At 38.2% G+C, this 23,867-nt stretch overlaps 1 protein-coding gene across 3 annotated transcripts in view; it reads right to left on the bottom strand.

The window, feature by feature from the left end:
• EPHA6 (EPH receptor A6) overlaps window positions 1-23,867 on the bottom strand; it is a 1,038,562-nt gene that overhangs the window by 122,217 nt on the left and 892,478 nt on the right. For all 3 annotated transcript variants that reach the window (XM_088836271.1, XM_088836272.1, XM_055397929.2), the window contains one exon: window positions 6,635-6,844. In XM_088836271.1, the coding sequence (XP_088692397.1) occupies window positions 6,635-6,844 (210 nt within the window). The remainder of the gene's footprint in view (window positions 1-6,634; window positions 6,845-23,867) is intronic.

The following is a 23,867-nucleotide window of genomic DNA, read 5'->3' as shown; positions in this document are numbered from 1 at the left end:
GCTTCAGCTTCAGCATCAGCATCAGTCCTTCCAATGAATATTCAGGACTGATTTCCTTTATGATTTGACTGATTTGCTCTCCTTGCAGCCCAAGGAACTCTCAAGAGTCTTCTTTAGCACCACAATTTGAAAAGCATCAATTCATGCTTAAGTCTGCCATTGTCAATTCACCCAAAGAAGTGTACGCCTCCTGGAAGCACTGTACCAGAAAACGACCATTAAGATCTTTGGTCTCTCAGCCTTATTCCAAGCCGGTATGTTTGATGTACACTTCTTCAACAGTTATTGGGTATTATTGGATATTGTGGCTCTGCACTTAGCACATGTTCTCTCTGGTTCAGTGTAAAGCTTTGTTGCCCTTTCATCTCCATTGTTGTGGATTTGCTTTCTGGCATTTGGATTCAAAGTCTGGATAAACTGATTCTGGAGAATATAGTTTATAAACATTAGATCATTAGAGTACCCTTTACAAAAGCTTATACCGAGAAAAATTAATTAAAACTGTCAGAATTTCTGACTATGAATTAGTCCATCAAATAAACACTAGTTGGCTCAAGGGAACTTTTATCCCTTTGAATTAAGGAAACCTGAAATTGGCATATTGATTTCTTTCTCTTCAGCTAATTACAATGGTCTGCATATTTGACTGATTTCTACTGACTTCTATCATAATATCCTTATCCATCAGAGGGCAGACAGAATGAAAACCACAATCACAGAAAACCAACCAAACTGATCACATGGATTACAGCTTTGTCTAACTCAGTGAAACTATGAGCCATGCTATGTAGGGCGACCCAAGAGGGACAGGTCACGGTGGAGAGTTATGACAAAATGTGGCCCACTGGAGAAGGGAATGGCAAACCACTTCAGTATTCTTGTCTTGAGAACCCCATGAACAGTATGATAAGGCAAAAAGATATGACACTGAAAGATGAACTCCCCAGGTCAGTAGCCACCCAATATGCTACTGGAGAAGAGTGGAGAAATAGCTCCAGAAAGATTGAAGAGACAGAGCCAAAGCAAAAACAGTGCACAGCTGTGGATGTGACTGGTGATGGAAGTAAAGTCTGATGCTGTAAAGAACAATATTGCATAGGAACCTGGATTGTTAGGTCCATGAATCAAGGTAAATTGGAAGAGTTTAAACAGGGGATGGCAAGAGTGAACATCGACATTTTAGGAAACAGTGAACTAAAATGGACTGGAATGGGTAAATTTAATTCAAATGACCATTACATCTACTACTGTGGGCCAGAATCCCTTAGAAGAAATGGAGTAGCCCTCATAGTCAACAAAAGAGTCCAAAATGCAGTTCAGTTCAGTTCATTTCAGTCGCTCAGTTGTGTCTGACTCTTTGCGACCCTATGAATCACAGCACGCCAGGCCTCCCTGTCCATCACCAACCCCCGGAGTTCACTCAAATTCATGTCCATCGAGTCAGTGATGCCATCCAGCCATCTCATTCTCTGTCATCCCCGTCTCCTCCCATCCCCAATCCCTCCCAGCATCAGAGTCTTTTCCAGTGAGTCAACTCGTCGCATGAGGTGGCCAAAGTATTGGAATTTCAGCTTCAGTACTTGGGTGCAATCTCAAAAATGACAGAATGATCTCTGTTCATTTCCAAGGCAAACCATTCAGGATCACAGCAATCCTAGTCTATGTCCCAACCAGTAATAGTGAAGAAGCTGAAGTCGAATGGTTCTAAGACCTACAAGACCTTTTAGAACTAACACCAAAAAAAAAAAGATGTCCTTTTCATCATAGGGGACTGGAATGAAAAAGTAGGAGTCAAGAGATACCTGGAGTAGCAGGCAAATTTGGCCTTGGAGTACAAAATGAAGCAGGGCAAAGGCTAACAGAGTTTTGCCAAGAGAATGCACTGGTCATAGCAAACACCTTCTTCCAACAGCACAAGAGATGATTCTACATATGAACATCACCAGATAGTCAACAGTGAAATCAGATTGACTGTACTGATTGATTATAATATATATATTCAATATATATTGATATACTGAATGTATATTGATTATATTATTTGCAGCCAAAGATGGAGAAGCTCTATACAATCAGCAAAATAAAAACAGGAGCTGACCGTGGCTCAGATCATGAATTCCTTTTGCAAAATTCAGACTTAAATGGAAGAAAGTAGGGAAAACCACTGGACCAATCAGGTATGACCAGTGTCATAAATAAATCATATATGAATTATAAATCAAATGCCTTACGATTATACAGTGGAAGTAACAAACAGATTCAAAGGATTAGATCTGATAGAGTACCTGAAAAACTATGGATGGAGGTTCATATCATTGTACAGGAGGCAGTGATCAAAAACCATCCCCAAGAAAAAGAAATGCCAAAAGGCAAAACGGTTGTCTGAAGAGGCCTTACAAATAAATGAGAAAAGAAGAGAAGTGAAAGCCAAGGAGAAAAGGAAAGATAGATCCATCTGAAGGTAGGGTTCCAAAGAATAGCAGGAGAGATAAGAAAACCTTCCTTCATGATCAGTGCAAAGAAATAGAGGAAAACAACAGAATGGGAATGACTAGAGATCTCTTCAAGAAAATTAGAGATACCAAGGGAACATTTCATGCAAAGACGGGCTCAATAAAGTACAGAAATGGTATAGACCTAACAGAAGCAGAAGATCGTAAGAAGAAGGGTCAAGAATACACAGAAGAACTGTACAAAAAAATCTTAAGGACCAGGAGTAACCATGATGGTGTGATCACTCACCTAGAGCCAGACATCTTGGAATGCGAAGTTAAGTGGGCCTTTGGAAGCAACACTACGAACAAAGCTAGTAGAGGTGATGGAATTTCATTCGAGTTATTTCAAATACAAAAGATAATTCTGTGAAAGTGTTGCACTCAACCTGCCAGCATTTGGAGAACTCAGCAGTGGCCATGGGCCTGGAAAACATCAGGTTTCATATCCTTCTCCAAATCCCAAAGAAAGACAATGCCAAAGAATGTTCAAACGACCACACATTTGCGCTCATTTCACATGCTAGTCAAGTAATGCTCAAAATTTTCCAAGCTAGGCTTCAATAGTATGGGAACTGAGAAATTCCAGATGTTCAAGCTGGATTTACAAAAGGCAGAGGAACCAGAGATCAAATTGCCAATATCTGTTGGATCATTGAAAGTGCAAGAGAGTTCCAGAAAAACATCTACTCCTGCTTTACTGACTACACCAAATCCTTTCACTGTGTGGATCACAACAACCTGGAAAATTCTTCAAGAGATGTTAATACCTGACCAAATTACCTGCCTCCTGAGAAATCTGTATGCAGGTCAAGAAGCAACTGTTAGAACCACACATGGAAAAATGGACTAGTTTCAAACTGGGAAAGGATTATATATTGTCCTTTACAAGGATATACAAGGCTATATATTGTCACCCAGCTTATTTAACTTATATGCATAGTACAACATGTGACATGCCAGGCTGGATGAATCACAAGCTGAAATCAAGATTGCCAGGAGAAATATCAATAACCTCAGATATGCAGATGACACCACTCTTACTGCAGAAAGCAAAGAGGAACTAAAGAACCTCTTGATGAAAGTGAAAGAGGAGAGTGAAAAAGTTGGCTTAAAACCCAACATTCAAAAAACTAAGATTATGGCATCTGGTCCCATCACTTCATGGTAAATAGATGGGGAAACAATGGAAAAAGTAACAGACTTTATTTATATTCTTGAGCTCCAAAATCACTGCAGCTGGTAACTGCAGCCACAAAAGTAAAAGACACTTGCTCCTTGGAAGAAAAGCTATGACAAACCTAGATAGCATATTAAAAAGCAGAGACATTGCTTTCTGACAAAAGTCCATCTAGTTAAAGCAATGGTTTTGCTAGTAGTTATGTATCAGATGTGAGAGTTGAAGCATAAACAAAGCTGAATGTCAAAGAATTGATGCTTTTGAACTGTGTTGTTGGAGAAGACTCTTGAGAGTCCCTTGGACTTCAAGGAGATCCAACCAGTCCATCCTAAAGGAAATCAGTCCTGAATATTCATTGGAAGGACTGATGCTGAAGCTGAAGTTCTAATACTTTGGCTACCTGATGAGAAGAAAAGACCCTGATGCTGGGAAAAGACCCTGACGCTGGGAAAAAGTGATGTCAGGAGGATAAGTGGACAACACAGGATGAGATGGTGGAAGGCATCACTGACTCCATGGACATGAGTTTGATCATGCTCCGAGATTTGATGATGGACAGGGAAGCCTGGCATGCTGCAGTCTGTGGGGTCGCAAAGAGTCGGACAGGACTGAGTGACTGAACTGAACTGAATTACAAAGGTCTGTATATTTGACTGATTTCAACTGACTGCTATCATAATATCTGTCGAGTAAGAATTGTTTTTCTGGAAGATCAGTTTATTATCTGTCCCAAATGGCAAAGTTCCTTTCACAGTGATGAATTTGGTTTATCAAGCCAGGATTTTATTGTTTTTCATTCTTCCAAGGTTTATTTGTTCACCACCTTTTTATTGAAAAAGTTATTTAAATCTTCACATTATAGTCTTCTGATAGCATAGCTATTTTTCTCCTGTTTTTCTTTATATTTAGGCTGCTGAATTACATTTACCTAGAGGAAACTGTCATTTTCTTTTCTTGAATTTTTCATTAAAATTCTGTGCAGAAACCTGTCCTTATTTCTATTTATGCTAATGATATGTAGCTTGGTGGGAGCTAGTAGGTTTCACAGTCCTGTACTCAAGAGTGACTTTGTGCCTGAAGCTGTCATATCGCTTCCATTCTTCGCTTCGTTAAATCTTAAGGAACAACTGAAGTATAAGTTATTCTTCAGGTTGGCCTGGTTCACCTACACAGACTTAGTGTAAGATGCATTTTACCACATGGTATTAATACCTTAGCACAGTCTCATTTCTACCATTGATGACTTGATGGACAGAGAACCTTGTGACAGGCTCTCAAAGAATAACATTTTATTTTTCAAAATAAAAAAATCAAAAATATTTCTTACTACAGGTTCTTTTATTTAGTGCATTGGATATCATATGATTTTAAATGAAAGTGTTTAAAAGATTTTACTGCATAACTTTTAACAGTAACTCTTTTATTTAAAAAAGGTAGAAGTGAGTCAAAATTCATATTATGTTTTACTAGCAGGTAAGCATCATCTCCAAACAAATCTCAATTATTTATGATAAAGTGCTTAAAGGAAGAATAGTGAATGATCTAAAATACTTTTATCTCACTTTCATTAAAAATATCCACTCTTAAAGCTGGAGATGTCTTAAGATTTAAAAACTCACATCAAAAAGTCAACTTAGAAACACCTAGTGAGGTAAAGGAGGAAGGATTCTTAGATCTCCCCCCAGCTATATGAAACAACTATATGAAATACATGCCCCTCATGCTCCTCCATTATTTGCTTTAAATATCTCCATATTGGGTATAGAGCATGTCTTCTTTAACTCCATGTTGGCATGGAGTGATTTTTTTCATATATAATGCAGAATAGGGGAGGTTAAGAGTTGGAGCTTAGAGAGATCTTACTAATGCAAAATAAATAGAATTAAGATATTAAAAGAACTGTGATTATGCAGGTTATGTATTGTTAATAGTGAGACTCAATAGTTCAACTAGGAAAGTCCTTATAAAGAAATACCACTATCAAGGAGAAAAGCAAATTTGTCTTGGATGATACAAAGTGAACATAATTGAAAGTCAGAATCAAGGAATTTTATAAGTTTCACAGATACTGTGATAAAATGATTTTTCCATTTCATTTTGGTCTTTAAAATATAAGAAATGGAACTGCTCATTTTAAATTAAAAGTAAAAAAGAAAAACTGAATAGTAACTGCCATTATTGTCATTGTCATTGTTTAGTTGATAAGTTGAGTTTGACTCTTTGCAATCTCATGGACTGGGCAAGAATACTAGAGTGGGTTGCCATTTCCTTCTCCAGGGGATCGTCTCCACCGAGGGATCGAACCCACGTCTCCTGTAATGGCATGCAGATTCTTTATTACTGAGCAATCTGGGAAGCCCAACTGCCATTATACCATATTTTAAATAAAACATATCTCTTAAAACAGACAAGTGTGAGCCATAATATATCTTTTAATGTTCTTTTTAGGTAAATATGACCTCATTTCCATAATTGAGAGCAAAGAGGCATAACATTTTCTATGTAAGTTTAAGACTGGTTGCTTAGCAATATTCAAATGAGAGAGAGTCCCTCCTCTAGAAGTGGGTATAAAACAGTTGTCCATGTAAATGTGTGTCAGATTCAGTGAAGGAAGAGATTTCTTAGCACTTAAATATAACCAGATATGAACCACATAGTCAAATGAGAGCAATCTAAACTCAGTAAATTTTGTGCAGATTAAATTATCTATAAATTGCTGATTGTATATGTATAATTAGGTATGTTCCATAATCATTCCTGCCAACCTCTCCTCATGAAGTGCCTGGTAGGCTCTTTATAGAATTGGCATGGAAAACCCATGTCTCTCAGTCCTTGTCTAGATCCTATTTTGGGGCACTTTTTCCTTCTGTCTTTAGACCATAGTACAAACTGGAATTACTCTAATAACACTGCAAACAATAAAAGTAAACAAACTATATTTGAAAAGGATGGATAAACTTACAGTTGTTGTATAAGCAGCTTCTGGATCATCTTCCAGCACTCGGGAGAGACCAAAATCAGAAACTTTGCATACTAAGTTGCTGTTGACCAATATATTCCTAGCTGCTAGATCTCGGTGAACATAACCCATATCAGAAAGATACTTCATTCCTGATGCAATGCCTCGGAGCATACCAACCAACTGGATGACTGTGAAGTGACCATCATGTTTCTGAAAGAGAATAACAGTTATTTATGTTAGTTTATTTTATTATAGTGTGGGTGTATGCACACATTCCTGTGTGCCTGTTTGTGTAGGGCGTGTGTGTGTGTGTGGTGTATTAAATGAAACCCTTGCTTTTATTTTAATGGATCCAATTTAATGTAAGCATCAGGTGTGCTGATCATTTTGTTCATAACAAATGTAAAAATTTGGTTGAGATTTAAAGAAAAGGAAAACCTAGGTTAAAGTGATAAAGGGGGGAAAACAAAGGAGAGAAGAAAATCATCCAAATTAACTTCCAGAAAAGATGATTTCAAAAACTCTAAGTAACAAAAGGAAACTAAATTTAAATAAGATAATAGCAATGACTTCTAAGAAAAAATAATTCTCTTTCCATAGAAGTTAGCTCCTAACCAGCTCTGTGTGTGTGTGTGTGTGTGTGTGCGCCCAATCATGTCTGACTCTGTGTGACCCTATGGATTGTACAGGACAGCAAAATCTGTGATTGAATGAAAGTTGTGTGATTGCTGGAAATTGTGAAAAATGATCAATGAAAAATAAAAACTGATTGCATAACCAAGTTTAGGAAAGGTGTAGGAGAATGAAAACCACATGGAAACAGAAAATAACTTGATTTTCCTAATCTTTCCTTATAGAGTTGACCCTTAAACAAAGGTGTGGACTGCACAGTTCCACTTATACCTGTACTTTTTTCAGCAAATACCTAGTTGGCCCTCTGCAAGTTCCACCAGCTTGCAGATTGTGTACAGTACTATGTTTATGGTCCTGGGTTGATTGTATTGGAAGATATAGAATTCTCGGATACAAAGTGCTGACTTTGAAACTTCAGCATATGTATATTTTTGTATCTGAGGTGGGTCTTGGAACCAGTTCCCTGTGGATATCCAGGGACAACTGTACAGAGCAAATGGAAAGAAAATTTGGCAGTTGACTGAAAACGGGACTATTTTAGTTCTCAGGAAAATTAAAAGAAATATGAATAACAAGCCAAGCACAGCAGTGGTATATAGTAATCAATCCTCTGACTAACTACGCCTTTCACCTTGATTTAAAACTATATTTTAACTGAAGTGTAATTGATTTACAATATTGTGTTTGTCTCAGTAGTATAGCATAATGATCTAGTAATTTTGCAAATTATACTCCACTATGGGCTTCCCTTGTGGCTCAGCTGGAAAAGAATCTGCCTGCATTGCAGGAGACCTTGTTCAATCCCTGGTTTGAGAAGATCCCCTGGAGAAGGGAAAGGCTACCTACTCCAGTGTTCTGGTCAGAATTGCATGGACTGTATAGCCCATAGGGTCGCAAAGAGTTGGACACAACTGAGTGATTTTCACTTTCTTTCACTTCTATACTTCACTCTAGGTTATTACAAGATGAAGGGTATACAGTATATTCTTGTTGCTTATGTATTTTACAAATAGTAGTTTGTATATATTGACCCCATACCCCTAATTTGTCCCTTTGCCCCTGCACTAACTCTTCCCTTTGATAACCATAAGCTAGTTTTTGAAGTAATTTTTTTTTAAATAAAAAAATTCAGCTGTCATTCATGTAGGCTGTGTGCACCAGTAAGACCTGATACAAATACTATGGTACAAGTGTAGAGAAAATGAATATAAAAATATTTTAAGTTTGAAAATTAACGCATACTGTTCTACTTAATTATTTGGAGATTGTTGTCATTAATGGGGTTATAGAGAAGTGAGATTCTCAAATTGGTTTTATATATCAGGTAACATTTATTTAAAATTATGCTAAAATTAATATTCATTAAGAGACCAGAGGACTATATTACCTCATACAAGGCGGTAGTGGCATGCATAACAGTATTTCAAAATTTGCAAAGTTAAAGAACTTTTCGTGTATATGTGATTTAAACTGTAGAGTATGTTAAACACTGGGATGAATTGACCATATCACAGTAATGTGGTCCCTGCCACAATGATGATTCATTGGCTAGGTAAGTGAATAAACTGATACAACAAATGAAATAAATTTCATCTTACTACAACAGCTTACATCCCTGATAGCTCTATGATAATATCTCCCAAATCAGGTGGAGAGTAAGGAAAAGAACACTTTCATAAAAGAAACAGTCTACAGCAAGAGTGTCCCGTTTAAGCAGGCGCTTCTGTATAATTAATGTATAAGAGATAACCTAACAAAGAAAGTCTTTGCTGTTATTAGGTCTTTATGTTTCTGATTCATCTTCTTAGACAGGGCACAATTAGATGAAATCTGCCTCTTCTATCATGTACCTTACCTCAGTTCAGTTCAGTTCAGTTCAGTCGCTCACCTCTCCTCTATTAGGAATCTCAAAAACTTTGAAAGCATTCATTCTTTTGCCCTAGAAAGGATTACACTAATTTTAAAGAGATGGTCTTTTTACATATCAGTCAATTGCCTGGTATCACAATTCTTGTCGAGGCAGAATTTCTGTATAGCAGGAAATGTTAATAATAGACGATCTGAAGACTAGAGTGTGTGTTAGTTTCCTTATCTGTATAATGAGAATGCATGTGTGCTTAGTCGCTCAGTTGTGTTCAACTCTTTGTGACTCCATGGACTGTAGCCCACCAGGCTCCTCTGTCCATGGGATTCTCTAGGCAAGAATACTGGAGGGGGTTGCCATTTCCTATGCCAAGGGATCTTCCCAACCCAGGGATCATATCCAAGTCTTCTGCATTGCAGGCAAATTCTTTACTGTTTGAGCCACCACTGAAGCCCTACAATGAGAATGCTGCTGCTGCTGCTAAGTCGCTTCAGTCGTGTCCGACTCTGTGTGACCCCATAGACGGCAGCCCACCAGGCTCCACCATCCCTGGGATTCTCCAGGCAAGAACACTGGAGTGGGTTGCCATTTCCTTCTCCAATGTGTGAAAGTGAAAAGTGAAAGTGAAGTCGCTCAGTCTTGTCCGACTAGTAGCGACCCCATGGACTGTAGCCCACCAGGCTCCTCTGTCCATGGGATTCTTTTTTTTTTTTTTTCAATATTTCTGCAGGTTTAGTAACATCGTAAAAATACATTTCAACTAAAATTCACAAATCTAAAAACCTGTTAGGCATTTTTAGGCGTTTTAAGATGGAAATGAAGACCAATGTTACATCGTAATATGCCAATTACAAATAGTACTTCAAATAGCAAATACTACAGTTTGTCCCAAACTTTAAAAACTATTCATGAACTCAACACTGAACTATTGATGGCTATGAGAATTGTTTCCTAGCCTTTTTGAAAATTTCAACCCATTTACGTTTAAGGTAATTATTGATAAGTACGATCCCGTAGCCATTTTCTTTATTGCTTTGGGTTCAAGTTTATACACTCTTTCTGTGTATCCTGTCTATAGAAGATCCTTTAGCATTTGTTGGAGAGCTGGTTTGGTGATGCTGAATTCCCTCAGCTTTTGCTTGTCTGTAAAGCTTTTGATTTCTCCTTCATATTTGAATGAGATCCTTGCTGGGTATAGTAATCTGAGCTGTAGGGTATTTTCTTTCATCACTTTAAGTATGTCTTGCCACTCCCTTCTGGCCTGAAGAGTTTCTGTTGAAAGATCAGCTGTTATCCTTATGGGAATCCCCTTATGCGTTATTTGCTGCTTTTCCCTTGCTGCATTTAATATTTGTTCTTTGTGTTTGATCTTTGTTAATTTGATTAATATGTGTCTTGGAGTATTTCACCTTGGGTTTATCCTGTTGGGGACTCTCTGGGTTTCTTGGACTTGGGTGATTATTTCTTTCCCCATTTTAGGGAAGTTTTCAACTATAATCTCCTCAAGTATTCTCTCGTGGTCTTTCTTTTTGTCTTCTTCTTCTGGGACTCCTATGATTCGAATGTTGGAGCATTTAACATTGTCCCAGAGGACTCTAATATTGTCCTCATTTCTTTTAATTCGTTTTTCTTTTTTCCTCTCTGTTTCATTTATTTCTACAATTCTATCTTCTAGTTCGCTTATCCTGTCTTCTGCCTCTGTTATTCTACTGTTTGTTCCCTCCAGAGTGTTTCTGATCTCATCTATTGCATTATTCATTGTATATTGACTCTTTTTTATTTCTTCTAAGTCCTTATTAAATCTTTCTTCCATCTTCTCAATCCTTTTCTCCAGGTTATTTATCTGTAACTCCATTTTGCTTTCAAGATTTTGAATCATTTTCACCATCAAAATTTGAAATTCTTTATCAGGTAAATTCCCTATATCTTCTTCTTTTGTTTGTGTTGGTGGGCAATTATCTTGTTCCTTTACTTGCTGGGTATTTCTCTGCCTCTTCATCTTGCTTATATTGCTTTGCTTGGGGTGGCCTTTCCCTCTTCTTGCAGTTTGTGGAGTTCTCTTTATTACGTAGTTTCTTCGCTGTGTGTGGGGTTGGACGGGTGATTGTCCGGGTTCCCTGGTTAGGGAAGCATGTGACGGTGTTCTGGTGGGTGGAGCTGGATTTCTTCTCTCTCCTTTAGAAGACAATGGGCTGCTTTTCTGGGAGCCTGATGTCCTCTGCCAGTATTCAGAAGTTGTTTTGTGGACTTTACTCCGCGTTCAAATGTTCTTTTGATGAATTTGTGGGGGAGAAAGTGGTCTTGCCATCTTATCCCTCCGCCATCTTGTTCCTTCCTCCCCAGAACACTGGATTCTTATATTCCACTTGGTCGTGGAGTATCTCTTCCCAGCTGCTCCAGCAAGGCGCAGCCGCTGTACCTTACCTTGGACGAGGGGTATCTCCTCAAGGCCGCACCTCCTGCTTTAAATGTAGATCAGCTCCTCTCGGCCCTCCGGTGCCCAAGCAGCCACCGCCTCCTGAACGTGGTACAGCTCCTCTCGGCCACCGCCCTAACCCTAGGCACGGGGTAGCTCATCTCAGCCACGATTCTGCACGTGGTCGGTTGCGCCGGAGCCGGGCGTCTCCCGCGCCTGCGCCGCCGGAGCCGGGCGTCTCCCGCGTCTTGTCCATGGGATTTTCTAGGCAAGAGTACTGGAGTGGCTTGCTATTGCCTTCTCCGACAATGAGAAAACTATAATCTAATTAAGAGTTTTAGTGAGAATCACATACAAAACAAGCAACATAGCTCAACACTTATTTCAATAATACCTGGTATTTAGAAAAAACATAAAATCATATGTAGTTTTTGTAATTTTAATAAAATTCATAAAACTCTCCACTCACACTCCTGAAAAATCAAGGCAAAAGAAACCCCTACATCATAAGGAGAGTCACTCAATGCCAGGTTGAAATTTAATTTCCTATTTTGTTCTGAGGGTGGCACAAAGTATCAAGTTATTTCTTTTTTAAAAAAGACTTTTTTAGAACACTTTTAAGTTCAAAGCAAAATTAAGGGGACAATACAGAGATTTCCCATATACCTTCTCCTTCCACACACACATGGTCTTCCCACACGTGATTATCAACGTCCTTTACCAGAATGGTACATTTGTTACAATTAATGAACCTCCAACAACAAATCAGAATCACCTGAAGTTCATGGTTTGAACATTAGGATTCATTCTTGATGTTGCACATTCTATGGGTTTGGACAAAGTTACAATGACATGTACTCACTGTTACAATATCACATAATGTTTATGTATAGTAACATGTATCAATAACAATATTTTCACTGCTCTAAAAACTCTCTGTGTTCCATCTGTTATTACTCCTGCCACTCCCTCCCTTGCAAACCACTTATTTTTTAATGGTTTTATAGTTTTGTCTTTTCCAGAATGTCATACATTTGGAATCAGTACGTAGCCTTTCAGATTCTTTAACTTAGTAATATATGTTGATGATTTCTGCATGTCTTTTCATGGCTTGAGAGCTCATTATTTTTAGTGGTGAGTAATATTCCATTGAGGGTTGAGTGACTTGTTAGTCACACCCTGATAGCTCAGTTGGTAAAGAACCCGCCTGCATGCAGAAGGCCCTGGATCGATTCCTGAATCAGGAAGATCCCCAGTCCATTCTAAAGGAGATCTGTCCTGGGTGTTCATCGGAAGGACTGATGCTAAAGCTGAAACTCCAATACTTTGGCCACCTCATGCGACGAGTTGACTCACTGGAAAAGACTCTGATGCTGGGAGGGATTGGGGGCAGGAGGAGAAGGGGACGACAGAGAATGAGATGGCTGGATGGCATCACCGACTCGATGGACATGAGTTTGGGTGAACTCTGGGAGTTGGTGATGACAGGGAGGCCTGGTGTGCTGTGATTCATGGGGTCGCAAAGAGTCGGACACGAGTGACTGAACTGAACTGAACTGAATATTCCATTGTCTGGATATGCAGTTTATTTACCCATATACTTACTGAAGGACATCTTGATTACTTCTAAGTTTTGGCAATTATAAACAACGCTTATGTAAACATTTCCATTTATTAACTGTTTATAGCAGTTTTATTTATTGACTGTTTATGTGGGTCAAGAAGTAACAGTTAGAACTGGACATGGAACAACAAACTTGTTCCAAATTGGGAAAGGAGTACGTCAAGGTTATATATTGTCACCCTGCTTATTTAACTTATATGCAGAATACATCATAAGAAATGCCAGGCTCAATGAAGCAAAAGCTTGAATTAAGATTCCTGGGAGAAATATTGATAACCTCACATATGCAGATGACACCACCCTTATGGCAGAAAGTGAAGAAGAACTAAAGAGCCTCTTGATGAAAGTGAAAGAGGAGAGTGAAAAAGTTGGCTTAAAACTCAACATGCAGAAAACAAAGATCATGACATCTGGTCCTATCATTTTATGGCAAATAGATGGGAAAACAGTGGAAACAGTGACAGAATTTATTTTTGGGGGCTCCAAAATCACTGCCGATGGTGACTGCAGCCATGAAATTAAAAGACACTTGCTCCTTAGAAGAAAAGGTGTGACCAACCTAGACAGCATATTAAAAAGCAGAGACATTACTTTGCAAACAAAATTCTATCTAGTCAAATCTACAGTTTTTCCAGTGGTCATGAATGGATGTGAGAGTTGGACCATAAAGAAAGCTGAGTGCTGAAGAATTGATGCTTTTGAACTGTGGTGTTGGAGAAGACTCTTGAGAGTCCCTTGGACTGCAAGGAGATCCAACCAGTCAATCCTAAAGGAAATTAGTCCTGGATATTCATTGAAAGGACTGATGCTAAAACTGAAATTCCAATACTTTGGCCACCTGATGCTAAAAATTGAGTCATTTGAAAAGACCCTGATGCTCAGAATGATTGAGGGCAGGAGGATAAGGGGAAGACAGAGGATGAGATGGTTGGATGGCATCACCAACTCGATGGACATGAGTTTGAACAAGCTCTGGGAGTTGATGATGGACAAGGAAGCCTGCCGTGCTGCAGTCCCTGAGGTCTCAAAGAATCGGATACAACTGAGCGACTGAACTGACTGAACTGAGAAGTTCTGCAGGCTTTTATATGGACATAAGTTTTCACCTCCTTTTGTTGAATATCTAGGAGGACATACCTGGATTGTATGGTAAGAGTATGGTTAGCTTTGTAAGAAACTGCCAAACTGTCTTCCCACGTGACCGTACCATTTTGCATCCCACCAGCAAAGGGCTTTTCCGGCTGCTCCATAACCTCACTAACATTTGGTGTTGTTAGTGTGACTGATTTTGGCCATTGTGATAGGAGCACAGTGGTATCTCATTTTAATTTTTGTTTAACATCATATAATGTGGAGAACCTTTTCACATCCTTATCTGCTATAAGCTAGAATGGATGAAAGAATTGATCCAAATTGATAACTGGAACATAATAGAGAGCCTACCATGAACACAATTGATTGGTCCTTGACACAGAAGCAAAAGAAATACCATAGGAAAAAAAAACAATGTTTTCAAAAAATGGCACTGGAACAACTGGACATACACATGTGAAGAAAAAAAATGCTTATTAGTCTAAGTTTTTTGGTCAATTCTTTCAGATTTTCTAGGTAGATAACATGTCATCTATGAATAAACACTATATCCCCCCCACCCGCTTCTTGTCTTATTGCATTAGGTAGTACTTCCAGTATGATATTGAAAAGAAGTCGTGGGAGTGGCCATCCTTGCATGTTCCTGATCTTAGTGGGGCAGCTTTAAGTTTTTTACAATTAAGTATGATGTTAGCTGTTGGTTGTTTTGGTAAATAGTCTTTGTCAAGTTTAGGATGTTCTCCTTTATTCCTACTTTACTGAGTTTTTATCATGAGATGGCATTAGATTGTGCCAAATGCTTTTTATTTATCTGTGGCTATGATCACATGATTTTTCTTTGTTTTACCTATTTGCTGTGATGAGTAACAAGTGATTTTTGAGAGTTAAACCAGTCATGCATATTGAGGTAAATCCCACTTGGTTGTGTAATTTATTTACAGTGTTGGCTATGATTTGCTAAAACTTTAAGTTTTTTCTTAACAACTTTATTGAAACATAATTCACAAACCATATAATTTATGCTTTTAAAGTATACAATACACTTCTCTTTTATTTTATTCATAGAGTGTGTAACCATTGCATTTCAGAACTTTTTCAGCATTTCTCCCCCAAACACCATATTCACTAGCAGTTACTCTCCATCTCCCCCAAGTCCTTCCACCAGTCATAGGCAACTACTCTTAAACTTTCTGTCTCCTTAGATTTGTCTATTTCAGGTATTTCATATAAATGGCTTCATGCAATATGTGGTCTTTTTGGGCGGTCTTCTTTCACTTAGTTTAACATTTCAAGGTCCATTTGTATTGTAGCATATGCCAGTATTTCATCATTTTTAATGAAGAATAATATTATATTAATTCTGTTTATTTATTCATCAGTGGCAGACATTAGAGTCATTTCCACTATTTGGTTATCATGCAAGATATTTTTTTGTTACACATTCACACTTTTTTTTTAAAGAAATTTAAGTTCTACTCTCTTAGCAGATTTCAATTATACAATACATTATTAGCAACTATAGTCACCATGTTATACATAAGATCCTTAGAACTTATTCATCATATACCTGATAGTTTGTGACCTTTTACAAATCTTTTCCTATTTTCCACCCCCACCAACCCCTGACAACCAGTTTTCTACTCTCTGTTTCTATGAATTCAACTTTTTCCTTTTTGATGTCACATATAAATGATACCATACAGTATTTATCTTTCTCTGACTTATTTCACTCAGCATAATGTCCTCCAGGCTCACCCACATTGTGCTAAATGGCAGGTCTTTCTTCTTTTTTTAAGGCTGAATAGTATTTCAGTATATTATATTCCAAATTTTCTAAATCCATTCATCTTTTGACAGATACTTTGGCTGTTTCCATATTCTGGCTGTTGTGAATAATGCTTCTATGAACATAGGAGTAGATATATCTTCAAGATAATAGTTTAGTTTCCTTTGGATATATATCTAGAAGTGCGATAGACAGACTATATGGTAGTTTTATTTATAATTTTTTGAGGAATCTCCATACTGTTTTTCATAGTAGTAGTATCAATTTATATTCCCACCAACATTGTACAAGGGTTTTCTTTTCTCCACAAACTTGCCAGGATTTTTACTTTGGTCTTTTTGATAACAGAAATCCTTACAGCTGTGAGGTGATATTTTATTGTGGTCTGCATTTCCCTGATGATTTGTGATGTTGAGCATCTTTGTATCTATCTGATGGCCATTTGCATGTCTTCTTTGGAAAAATATGGATTTAAAAACTGATTAGTTTTTTTGTTACTATCACAAAAATGCTGGCTTTGTACAATTAATCTAGGCATTCTCCCTTTTCTATTTTACATAAGTTACTTTAAAATTATTTTAACTAACAAAATAGAAAGCCCAGAGATAAATCCACGCACCTATGGACACCTTATCTTTGACAAAGGAGGCAAGAATATAAAATGGAGAAAAGACAGTCTCTTTAACAAGTGGTGCTGGGAAAACTGGTCAGCCACTTGTAAAAGAATGAAATTAGAACACTTCCTAACACCATACACCAAAATAAACTCAAAATGGATTAGAGAGCTAAATGTAAGACCAGAAACTATAAAACTCCTAGAGGAGAATGTAGGCAAAACACTCTCCGACATAAATCACAGCAGGATCCTCCAAGACCCACCTCCCAGAATATTGGAAATAAAAGCAAAAATAAACAAATGGGACCTAATTAAAATCAAAAGCTTCTGCACAGCAAAGGAAACTATAAGCAAGGTGAAAAGACAGCTTTCAGAATTGGAGAAATTAATAGCGAATGAAACAACTGACAAATAATTAATCTCCAAAATATACAAGCAGCTCCTGCAGCTCAATTCCAGAAAAATAAATGGCCCAATCAAAAAATGAGCCAAAGAACTAAACAGACATTTCTCCAAAGAAGACATAAAGATGGCTAACAAACACATGAAAAAATGCTCAACATCCCTCATAATCAGAGAGATGCAAATCAAAACCACAATGAGATACCATTTCACACCTGTCAGAATGGCTGCTATCCAAAAGTCTACATGCAATAAATGCTGGAGAGGGTGTGGAGAGAAGAGAACCCTCTTACACTGTTGGTGGGAATGCAAACTAGTACAGCCACTATGGAGAACAGTGTGGAGATTCCTCAAAAAACTGGAAATAGAACTTCCAAATGATCCAGCAATCGCACTCCTGGGCGTACACACTGAGGAAACCAGAATTGAAAGAGACACATGTACTCCAATGTTCACTGCAGCACTGTTTATAATAGCCAGGACATGGAAGCAACCTAGATGTCCATCTGCAGATGAATGGATAAGAAAGCTTTGGTACATATACACAATGGAGTATTACTCAGCCATTAAAAAGAATACATTTGAATCAGTTCTAATGAGGTGGATGAAACTGGAGCCTATTATACAGAGTGAAGTAAGCCAGAAAGAAAAACACCAATACAGTATACTAACCCATATATATGGAATTTAGAAAGATGGTAATGATAACCCTGTATGCTGTTGCTGCTGCTGCTAAGTTGCGTCAGTCGTGTCCAACTCTATGCGATCCCATACACGGCAGCCTACCAGGCTCCGCCGTCCCTGGGATTCTCCAGGCAAGAACACTGGAGTGGGTTGCCATTTCCTTCTCCAATGCATGAAAGTGAAAAGTGGAAGTGAAGTCGCTCAGTTATGTTGGACTCAGCGACCCCACGAACTGCAGCCTATCAGGCTCCTCCGTCCATGGGATTTTCCAGGCAAGAGTACTGGAGTGGGTTGCCATTGACAGCAAAAGAGACACAGGTGTATAGAACAGCCTTTTGGACTCTGTGGGAGAGGGTGAGGGTGGGATGATTTGGGAGAATGGCATTGAAACATGTATACTATCATATGTGAAATGAATCACCAGTCCAGGTTCGACACATGATACAGGATGTTCGGGGCTGGTGCACGGGGATGACCCAGAGGGAGGATAAGGGGAGGAGGGAGGTGGGAGGGGCGTTTAAGAGGGTGAACAAGTGTACACCTGGGGCGGATTCATGTCAATGTATGGCAAAACCAACCAATATAATATTTTAAAGTAATTCAGTTTAGTTCAGTTCAGTCGCTCAGTCGTGTCCGACTCTCCGCGACCCCATGAATTACAGCACGCCAGGCTTCCCTGTCCATCACCAACTCCCGGAGTACACTCAAACTCATGTCCACAGAGTCGGTGATGCCATCCAGCCATCTCATTCTCCGTCGTCCCCTTCTCCTCCCGCCCCCAACCTTTCCCAGCATCAGAGTCTTTTCCAGTGAGTCAACTCTTCGCATGAGGTGGCCAAAGTATTGCAGTTTCAGCTTTAGCATCAGTCCCTCCAATGAACATCCAGGATTGATCTCCTTTAGAATGGACTGGTTGGATCTCCTTGCAGTATAAGGGACTCTGAAGAGTCTTCTCCAACACCACAGTTCAAAAGCATCGATTCTTCGGCGATCAGCTTTCTTCACAGTCCAACTCTCACATCCATACATGACCATGGGAAAAACCATTGCCTTGACTAGACGGACCTTGGTTTAAAGTAATTAGCCTCCAATAAAAAAAATAAAATTATTTTAACTATTCTTATCGCCAACATTTGAAAAGACTTGAATTAACTGCTTTTATATCAGCATCAGAGCAATCATAGTTCTAGTAACTAAACAAGGCATCATTAAAAATGAGATTTTGGTGTTTGAAAAGAATATAAACTACTTTTTCCATTTTCTATGATGGGTCTATACAATGTAGTATGTTTATCTCTATTTTACATGGCCAAGATCTTTTCCTGAAGTCCATAAGGTTAAAAGTATTTTTATAAGTGAACTAAGATATGCATCTGCCTTTTTTTCACTTTTTGATGTTTTCACTAGTGGTACAAAACTCTGGTGCATAAAAGTTCAGGAGTCTTAACATGAATCAAGGTAATAGCATCAAACTAACCTATACTAGTATTCTCATATTCTTCTCTGCTACACAGACAGCAACAAGAAAGATAATTTTATACAAGAATGTACTTGGTGAAACAATAAAACTCATTTTGTTAAATATTTATTCTTGATTATGTATCTCAGGATCAACATCTGCGGGGCATAGAAAGGAGCTGATAGGAATAAGGGAGTTGATCCTGAGAGTTCTCCCCAATAAAGCTCCTTCATACAAATCTTTTAAGAATCTCCTTCCCAGGGAACCCAACCTGTTACAATATCTATCTATCTATTTGTCTATCTATCTGCTATTTATAAAATGTGTGCCTGATTAAAAAGAAGCTCTCAAAATAGCTGTATATTCTGGAAATTCATAAACATCAATTATTACCATATTCATATAGGGGAAAAATATCTAACATTCCCTAAATACTACACACCAATCACAGTTATAAGCTCATTAGAAGTATTATCTCATTTAATCCTTGAAACAACTCTGATATAATAGTAGTTACTGTCTCCATCTTCTAGATGATCAAACTTAAGGGCAAAGAGATTTAATAACCTAGTAGATGGTGAAGTCAGGATTTGAATCCAGGCACAGCTTACATAATTATAATTCTGGAGCTTATATATGTTAATTCCAAACCTTCTACTATTAATTGGAGTTATCTGAAAAACTGTTGACCCCAAGTGTACCATAGTGACCCAGTCTGGGCTAGTTTAGGCAGCTTAACTTAGTTCAATAAATCAAGGTATACAATAAACAAACAGCACTCTGGATGAAACCAACAAATAAGGATCTATTTATCTATGTCTAGCTGAAAGGAATAGGCCCCACTTATTCATACATGAGGTATGGCAAAAATCTATTTCTCTACAAATGATGAAACTCTCTCCTTCAACAAAATCTATATTCCTTTTTCTAGTTCTTGTTAATATAAGCCTTCTCAAGTATGGTTTAGGATATATTGGTTTTCTTGAATAAGGTAGATGGTTAATAAATAGTGACTGAATTAAATAACCTTTGATACTATCTTGTAGTGCACTGGTTGCTATTGCTACATTATTCCTATTGCCTTGTATAAAAAAAGTTTGTTTTATTTTTAAGGTAGGACAGTGGTTTTCTTCCTTTTATGCAGCAGTTCTATCACGGCATCCACTATATGCCATGCCTTGTGTCAGCACTCAGTAAATATTAATTCAAATTGAATTGAATTGTTTATGAGGGGAGGAGAAAAATGTGAGAGTGCTGAGATTTAATATCTTTGGGCTGCCTTCTAGAGATTAATCAAAAAGAAACTATGAATTTTTTTATGACATATGGTTTTTCCCCAGGAAGACAGATTCAAATGAAAGACAGCAAATGTGGCATATTTACACACTGCATCTCAGAGCTTAGTAGCTGGAATTCAGTTTGTCTTCATTCTTCTTTTCCGTTGCTCTCTCGGCTTGACTGTTGAGAAACACGGAGCTTAACCTCTAAGTGACAGAGAGGGTGAGCCTGATTAGAAGGTGGTTTCTGAAAGCTGCATATAATATCTGCTGCTTCTGAAAACTGCAGAGCTCCACACAACCTCCTCTCAGACTCTGGAGCACATTTCCCAGATCTGAGCAGTCACTGGCATGTCAGATTGTCTCCACAGTAATAAAATCTCTTGTTGATGGTCTTCACAACCCAATCTTGTGGATTGTGCCCCACAGACACTGTAAAGCCTCTCAGTGTCCATTCATTCTAGGTTAAGCTCAAGTACTTAGTTTGTGCTTAGCACAAATGTAGGGTTTGAGTGCCATGTTGTCCTAAAGACATCACATTATTGTCTAAGAACTTTTTTAAAAAAACAATATATTGTTTTGTTTTTTGAAAATACACATCACTCTGTCGATCATTTGCTTAAAACCCTTCAAAGATAGAACAAAGTATAGTATTCAATACAAAGATATGGCTTTTGCCTTTATCTCTAGTTTCACGTCCTATTCTGATTCAATTTTTTGGTGTTTAATTCACCCCAACAACATGTTATTTCTCATTTAATGTGCTTTGCTTATATGGTTCCCTCTTCCAGGAATGCCCTTCTAGTCTTTGGGCAAACAAGATTTTCATGATAAACATCATATCTTTTGGGAGGTCCTTAATAAAATAGCATTCTTTCAAACAAGAGTCATTTAACCTCTACTGCAGACCAGTTATTGTGCTAATTGCTGTAATTAAAGTAAGAAGCAAAAGAGAAAGGTACCTCCTCCATTTTACCTATATTTAATTGAAAGCAGGGAAACAGAAAATAAAATTTTAACTGGGGCATGAGACATTGACTTGCGTATAGAGAACAGAAGTGGAGAGACCAATTAGGAAAATACTAAAGAAGGCTGAGTGCCAAAGAATTGATGCTTTCAAACTCTGGTGATGGAGCAGACTCTTGAGAGTCCCTTGGACTGCAAGGAGATCAAATCAGTCAATCCTAAAGGAAATCAACCCTGAATATTCATTGGAAGGACTCATGCTGAAGTGCCGATACTTTGGCCACCTGATGCAAAGAGCTGACTATTTAGAAAAGACCCTGATGCTGGGAAAGATTGAAGGCAGGAGGAGAAGGGGGTGACAGAGAATGAGATGGTTGGATGGCATCACTGACTCAATGGACATGAGGTTGAGCAAACTCAGGGAGATAGTGAGGGACAGGGAATCCTGGCATGCTGCAGTGCATGGGATCTCAAAGAGTCGGGAGATAATTTAGCTACTGAACAAGTAACAACAAAGAGTAAACGGGATAGAGAAACTGGTGACGAAAACCCAAAACTGAATCAGGCTTGAGATCTATTTTAGAGATACAGCTAGCAGGACCTGCAAGGAGTGGGGAATTGGTCAGGAAAGTGGAGGAATAATGTTGGAAAATGTTTCTTTTTATTGCTCTCGAAGCATCTTGTCTATACTAACATTAGCTAAAGCTGTGTGTGTGTGTGTGCATGTGTGTGTGTGTGTGTGTGTGTGTGTGGCTCTCCCACTAGCTTGACCATAATCTCACTTCAGGCAATAAGCTTGCCATGTCTTGTTCAACTTTAAAATCTCAGGACCTAGCACCATGCCTGGCACTCAGTAGATATTCAACAGATACTCATTGGATTAAACTGAATTTATTTTTCTCTTAATGGACTAAGGACTTCTGGCTAGGCAATGGCAAGCCACTCCAGTACTCTTGCCTGGAAAATCCCATGGATGGAGGAGCCTGGTAGGCTGCAGTCCGTGGGATCGCTAAGGGTCGGACACGACTGAGCGACTTCACTTTCCCTTTTCACTTTCACACATTGGAGAAGGAAATGGCAGCCCACTCCAGTGTTCTTGCCTGGAGAATCCCAGGGATGGGGGAGCCTGGTGGGCTTCCGTCTATGGGGTCACACAGAGTCGGACACGACTGAAGTGACTTAGCAGCAGCAACAGACTATTTTCTTGAAGTATTTTTCATGGAAAGTTAGATTTACTACAAGAGATTCTCTGAGAAAATCATGAGTAAGTGACAAATAGTGACTATGCTTGTAAGCATCTTCACTTCTGATTACGACCTCCAGAATTTTGTATTTTTGCTAGAGAGTGAGGATAAGGGGAATAAACATGTCATACAGGTCTCTGCAATATCTGTTTCTAGGTCTTCACTAGAGAATTATACTAATGTTGAGCCCATCAACAGAATAGCCTTACAAACTATCAAAGATCCGTGGATCATAATATACATCACTTTCATCAAACATTCGTGTTGAAAAATGTGCAATACTCCTTTGACAGAGTAAATAATTGTTACAGTGATTCAGTATCCTAAAAACATTAAACGTGAGTGATAAACAACTATACCTAGTAGATAATAAACTACTATTCTAGAGGAGAATTAGTAAAAATCGCATGTCATCATTTAACAAATATTTTCCAAGAATTCAATTTACTATGCTGTGTCTTGGTTAGCTACAATAAATAAATCAATTTGCAAGGATTCCTTACAAAAGTGGTGAAATAAATACTGTTGGATAATGACAGTTTATGATTTAAAATGAAGTAGTGAACATTTGGTTAATATGTATGTCAAAAGACTTCTTGGTTTACTAACCATGAGTTATAAAAAATGGCACCAGCCTTTCAAAACAGAGTGACAAAAATAGAAGGGTGAGCTGGAGAGTTGTAAAATTATTGCTTCCAAAAATGCTGACTTGAACTACAAACTGGCTATGCAGGAAATATACTTTACTAAGTGGTTTACAAGAGATTGAGGTATACAAACAGTGGACACTTCGTTAACCTCTTGTCTCCCTGCTTCTGTGTTGCTTGAGGACATTCTTGGAAAACTAGATGTTGAAAGAAACACAATGGTTTTCTAAGGCACTGATGATGAGAATCTCTGAAGAGTCACAACATAGAAGAGATGAATTCCATGTTTCTAATTGTCCCTTAGCCCAAAGATATTCTCACCCATACTGTATGAATGTTGTCACTTCTGGTTTTTTTTTTCTAACTTAAGTTTCATTATTAAAATACTGTTTGGGCCAAATTCACAGAATCAAAAGGTGAAATGGTGGTTTCAGTGACCAGGTGAGGGGGATACAGAGAGTTACTCATCATTGTGGCTCAGCTAGTAAAGAACCCACCTGCAATGAGGGAGACCTGGGTTCGA

Source organism: Moschus berezovskii, chromosome 1, assembly GCF_049115385.1.
Source record: "Moschus berezovskii isolate FMDL1 chromosome 1, NW_MosBer_1.0, whole genome shotgun sequence".
NCBI classification, from domain to species: domain Eukaryota; kingdom Metazoa; phylum Chordata; class Mammalia; order Artiodactyla; family Moschidae; genus Moschus; species Moschus berezovskii.
This window is presented reverse-complemented; position numbering and strand designations above follow the sequence as displayed.